General features: G+C 36.3%; 1 protein-coding gene across 1 annotated transcript in view; it reads right to left on the bottom strand.

Annotated features, from left to right (window-relative positions):
- vps13a (vacuolar protein sorting 13 homolog A) overlaps positions 1 to 6,173 on the bottom strand; it is a 47,078-nt gene that overhangs the window by 16,422 nt on the left and 24,483 nt on the right. The window contains exons 44-50 of the mRNA XM_016528927.1: positions 4,965 to 5,375; positions 4,767 to 4,871; positions 3,361 to 3,507; positions 3,149 to 3,280; positions 2,936 to 3,069; positions 994 to 1,120; positions 602 to 831 (exon numbers count right to left, since the gene is read on the bottom strand). Of these exons, the coding sequence (XP_016384413.1) occupies positions 602 to 831; positions 994 to 1,120; positions 2,936 to 3,069; positions 3,149 to 3,280; positions 3,361 to 3,507; positions 4,767 to 4,871; positions 4,965 to 5,375 (1,286 nt within the window). The remainder of the gene's footprint in view (positions 1 to 601; positions 832 to 993; positions 1,121 to 2,935; positions 3,070 to 3,148; positions 3,281 to 3,360; positions 3,508 to 4,766; positions 4,872 to 4,964; positions 5,376 to 6,173) is intronic.

Here is a 6,173-nt window from a genome sequence, read left to right as displayed (position 1 = left end):
ATACCACGGACGCTAAACATTCTTGCAAACTGTCTAAACTGAATTATACATGCAGACATTCATATGAGGAGTTTTACACAGCAAATTAGTCATTCAGAGAACAAATTTTATTTTTGAACATGAAAAAATATTTTATGAGGACCTCGGGGGGGCCTCATAGCTGGTTACGGGCCTGCTTATGTTCACTTTTACATCCAATTACAAAACACCTGCATTGCTTACAAGATGTTTTAACTACAGTGGCTCCAGAACAGAAAAAATGGCAGACAGCGTACAACAGGCTGAGGGCAGAGATATGCTAATATGGAGCAGTCAATCAGCGGCCGTGGGCGGGGCCTGAGCAGTATGGCCCCACCCACGGCCGCTGATGATTGCCACGCTGCTGAAACTTGATGATTGAGACTTTAGGTTTTTTGGGGATAAAAAAAAAAAGGAGTGAATGGATTTTTATCATTGTAGGGGGGTTGTGTTCACACACTGCTGAGACACATTCATATGCAAACACCACGTAAAAGTGAATTTTGCATCCGATGCCCCCTTACAGCTAAACATCAACACTTTTTTTGTGTCAGACGTATGCCAACGTGACACCCAGCAGTACCTGGTGATGCCAATGAAGGCCACTTCCTGGCTGGTGGTGTTGTTGACCAGTGAGACACCCATGTTCTGTAACGAGATGCAGGTCTCCTGTTCAGCCAGCTCTATTTTCTCATTATCGCAAATCTTCTTGAAGACACACGGCTCGGTGGTGAAAAGCGCCACACGTTGGAGGCCTTCATAAAATGAGACGACAAAGAATTTTCCCTCCTTGCTCACATCCAACAACTGGTCCTATAGAACAAATGAAAACAGGGACCCAGACAGGAATTCAGTTTCACATCTTCAATGAAGAGTGAGGTTAAGTCCATAAAGTTTGGTTCAGTAATTAAATAAATGAATTTGATCACAATTAAATATTGCAATCAATTATCAAACCTGGTTTGTATTTCTCACCTCTTCGCTCTTGAGCTCTCCTTTGTACTTGCCACACTTCCAGCTCAGTATTCTTGAGCCGGTCGGTTCGGCCCAGGTGTAGTACATCGCCTGACCTGGAGCCAGCTCATCCATTTCTGCCTGAGAGCTGCCAGAATCAAACCATTAGTTGACCTGATTATTTTATGTTTGTTCAGACTATATAAAAGTGAGACACTTTTCTGAGAGAAAGTTGAAATCATGACGTCAATGCAGCCGCAGCAGGCAGGCGCTCACAGGCGTAAAACACATCATATAGAAACCACAGAAATAACAGGCCCATAGTATTAACAAAACAATATCCGAGAATAATTTACACTTGATATAGAGCACAGGCAGTTAATTTCCCTTTAACAGCAGCCAAAATCACAATAACCAAGTATCCAATGAGAGAAAAAAGAAAATAATTCATGCTCCGTATCTTATCAGAAGCCGGAGCTCCACTGACACACAAGAGAATACAGTTCATTTGTTAGGAAGCGGAAATGAAAGCAGCTGTAAGCACAGAACCAGGAAGCAAGTAAGTTAATTTCGGTTTTCTTGTCCACTAGACGCAAAACACCTGGCGGGTTGTAAAATCATCATCAGGAAGAGAGTGATTCACTTCAGACTGCAACCTTATACGCTGTGGAAGGAAAATGAGTTCTGTACTCATGATTTCCCCAAAAGTATTTTGGAAGGGGTCGAGCGGCTCGCTTCATCAGACTGTTAAATCCCATGTTAGCTTGCAAGGAAAAGAAAGAAATACTGTTTCATGCATCTCAACCAACATCACGTTGTCTGTCAGAGTGCTGTGAAAGAGTGTACCAGAAGGATTCAGTCTCTTCACACAATGATAAAGAGACATCCACTCTCTCATCCCGAAACCAAGTAGAAGATTTCCGTATACTGGTGCTACAAAGGAAAGAAGAAAACAACAAAAATGCAACAAAATAAAACATAAAACATTCTAGCAACATAAATAACAAAAAGCGTACAAAAAAAAAAAAAGCACACAACAAAACTCAATTAAAGCATTAAAAAAAATGTAATACAGACTGTAGTGTAAAAAAAAAAAAAGCTAAAAGAGCAAAGATTCTTTCATTTTTCACTGCATTAACAATACATTCAAAAAAGTAGGCAAGAAAAAAAAAATATATATTTTTTTTAATTCTGGTTTCCCGGCCACTTTCATCTATGACCTGCAATGCCATTTTTAACTTGATTGTCAGATGAACAAAGAAAACCAAAAAGGCATTTAAAAATTACTTAAATGTTTACTTATTTGTCAATTTCCAAATTTAATTATTATATTATATTATATTATATTATACATTTTGATTTCCTCTTTAGGGCTCAATTTTGATAACGACATTTTGTTTGATATGATTTGTAAATTAATTTTTTACCAAAATGTTCACTGGCCCTACCACAAAAAAAAAGAAATGGTATGTTATTTTTAGCACCAAATTTTTACCTACCAGAAAACAATTAATAGAAATCATTTACAAGGTTAATTTGAAATTACAGCCAGAAATTATATAAATATGATTAAGACGGATTCATCGCAAATAGGCCTGTCACGATAACACCTTTTTGTTGTGCGATATATTGCCCCAGAAATAATTGCGATAAGCGATATTATTGTCATTTTAAAGACCATTCCACCAAATCCATCCCCATATTACACAGCTAGATAACGATACCTCGACACATTTAATTCAGACAATACACAGTTATAATATTCAATTCATCAATCGAAACCAAATGTTTGGCAGGCATATAAACACGTATAGCTCATGATTAACAGGGTCAAAGACAGTCCCGTCAACTGGCCCTGGACCACCGGAGACTCCTTACTGCTGTCTCTCATCGTGCCCTTTAAACTCTGGTGTACTCTGAACTTTGATCTTGCACAATCACGTCATGCGTTTGTCATTCTCACCTCTGGTGAAACTGTAGCGTCTCGTCTTTAGTGTGGTTGATGAGGAGGAATGGAGCGGCACCGTCATGGTAATCAGAGAACCGGATGACGGCAGAATGTTCTGTCAGATTCACATCCACAATAATACCACCCAACTACACACAAGAGGAAACAAGAAAGGGATAAATCGAGGGAGAGTGTGCTTGTGTATCTCTCTCTCAGTTGGTCACTCACGGTTTTGTCCAGGTGCAGCAGGAGGCAGTTCTCTGGCTGGTGGAAGTCAAACGGCCGTGGCGATGATTGGCAGCCCTCCACTATGACTCGGAGTTTCTTTGAATCTCTTTCTGGCCAGAACGGAACCGCAACCTAAGAAGCAGATGGTAAATCTCAAAATTCAGAGAATCATATTAACATTTCATCTGGTACAGTGGGTTATATTTCCTGACCTGTCCGGGTCGGGCCTCTGTCCATTGATCCAGCCCTTCCTCACAGACTCGGATTATGTGCTTGGTTCTGTTCACCAGCATGTAGAAGGGCAGGAACGTCACCAACCGTGTCAAACTGAAGCTGGTTGCATCTATCTTCACTCCCACCTAACATCAAACCAAACATTACAACACAAATATTCAATTAAAGTCAACGTGGCATTTAAACCCCATTTTAATTTTGTAATGACATATTTTTGAGTGACCCGAGTATATTCAATGCGGGGGGAAAAAAAAAATTAAAGAAAAAAGTTAAATAGTTAGTAATTCTGTTATGTTTTATTCGTTTTTGCATTTTTTTTATATTTCTATTTAGGTATAATTTGTTATAGTAATTTTACTAGTTCAACTTAAACATTTTAAAGTTTTTTTCCCAACAAATATTTACATTTTATTTTATTTCAGCTTTATTTCAATTAACGAAAATGATTTTTAGTAGTTTTGGTCTATTTAACAATAACAACACTGCATCAATATCCAAAACATTTGATCAAGATTCAGTTTGTTTCTGATTCTGTATTTTTCTTCTCCTTTAAAAAATTGCAACAATTCTTTCAGGTTAATAAAAGCACATTTTGGAGTAAATAAACAAAATCAAAATGTAAAAATTAAAAAGAAAGAAAATGATTGCATCTTTTATCCAAAAGTTAAATGAAAGTCAACGTGGCATTTGAACCCCATTTTAATTTTGTAATGACATATTTCTGAGTGACCCGAGTATATTCAATGCGGGAAAAGAAAAAAAGAAAGAAAGAAAGAAAAAAGTTAAATGGTTAGTAATTCTGTTATGTGCTTTTGCAATTTTTATTAGTTTTTGTCTTTTTTTAATATTTCTATTTAGGTATAATTTTTTATTATTTCAGATATATTTATAGTAATTTTATTAGTTCAACTTAAACATTTTAACGTTTTTCCCATCTATTTACATTTTATTTTATTTCAGCTTTATTTCAGTTAAAAATATATATTTTTAGTAGTTTTGGTCTATTTAACAATAACAACACAGCATCAATATCCAAAACATTTGATAAAAATTCAGTTTGTTTCTGATTCTATATTTTTTTCTCCTTAAACAAATTGTAACAATTTTTTTCAGGTTAATACAAGCACATTTTAGAGAATAAATTTTAAAAAATCAAAATTAAAAAAAAAGATTGCCTCTTTTAACCAAAAGACACGTATTCCATTCCTATAGATCTCATACTGAATGTTGTACATTTCTCCCATTCATTTTTTAAAAAGTGGTCCATTTCCTCTATATACTGTCTTTGGGGAAAACATGCTCCAGGAATAGGATAAGAAACAAGTATTAAGAAAGAAAATAAAGTCAATTTTGATGTATTCAAATGTAATGAAAGAACTGTCACCATGTAATCCTTCTGTTCCCCTTTGCATTTGACGTCACCGTAACTCCCAACAGTGTCGATGGAGAAATCATCTGATAATTCACTTTCTGAAATCATCAAGCGAATCTGTGAACAACATAGTGACATAAGGAGAAGTCAGACACTTGATCAATAAAACAGCTGAATGTTTCCTACATGCTTGATGACATTATTCCAAACCTTGTTGTTCTGCAGAAAGTTGCGTGGCTTGAAAGAGAAGAGGAGGGGCATGTCGTAATCCTTCGGGTGTTTGCGATGAATATCATCTGCCTTGTACTGCAGCAGTCTGCCTGTCTTATTCACCATCCAGTACGGGGAGTGGATGGCCACCACCAGCTGACCCTCCTCCTTCTTAACATGGACAGCGATGTTTAGCTCCGGCCTCGTCTCCGTCTCCTCGTCCTCTCCCAGCGAGAGAAACCTGATGAAGCTGATCTCGTCACAGTCGCTGCAGAGACTGTACTTGGCCTCCCAGTCCTGCTGCAGGTATCCCAGCAGCTTCAGCTCCAGAGTGGAGAAATCCATGATAGCGGTGTGGATCTGGGAGGAGTGGCCCGCTTTCAGTAAGGAAGAGGGGAAATCTCCATTGCCCTGTAAACAAAACAGTTTTGTAAAATATGCAACTATAAATTTAATACCCGATACGTGCCTAAAAGTAATCTTTTTTATAGAAATTCCAATCTATTCTACAAAAAACTCCAAGCAGACTTTGACTTGGGTGGAATTTCCAACAGCAGCTGTTTCATAATAAAAAGACAGCTGTAAAATGTATCCCCTGTCCACACATTACAGGATGCATTCAAGCATTTTACAAAAGTAATTACTATCACCATCCTTCTTTTTTGATAATTAGCTGTCATACTTGGAACTGATAAAATAATCAAAAAGAATTATCGATTTCATTCTTTTAGTGTGTAATACGTCATGTTTATATTTAAACAACGTTGATGGATTTTTTTTATTTTTGAGTTAAGTGCCTTTCAAAATATCAAAATAATCTTTCATTTAAAAAATAATAATAATTAGTTGAATATTCATTAAAATTATCAGGTGATTATAATTACTCGGGGTGCACTTATATTAAAATTTATGTTCGATACCGATAAGCTGATTTTTTTTATTCATGTTATGGCTGGTAACCAATGAATCTCCATTATTAAAAGTGTATACCATTTTGTATTAATCAATAAAAAAAAAAAAAGAATACTTACATCTAAAATGAAATACTTTTAACAACATTTTTTTCATTTCATTTTATTTCATTACTTTGGTGTAAATGTCATGTTATAATTAAAACAATGTCCAGATGTGCCTTATGTGTGTGTGTGTGTATAAATGTTTGTGAGAGAGAGAGAGAGTGCGTGTGTGTGTGTATGTGTGTGTGTGTGA

The sequence above is a fragment of the Sinocyclocheilus rhinocerous genome, unplaced genomic scaffold (assembly GCF_001515625.1).
Source record: "Sinocyclocheilus rhinocerous isolate Xijiao unplaced genomic scaffold, SAMN03320098_v1.1 scaffold451, whole genome shotgun sequence".
NCBI classification, from domain to species: Eukaryota; Metazoa; Chordata; class Actinopteri; order Cypriniformes; family Cyprinidae; genus Sinocyclocheilus; species Sinocyclocheilus rhinocerous.
Note: the sequence above shows the minus strand (reverse complement) of the source record. Positions and strands in the feature narration are given on the sequence as shown.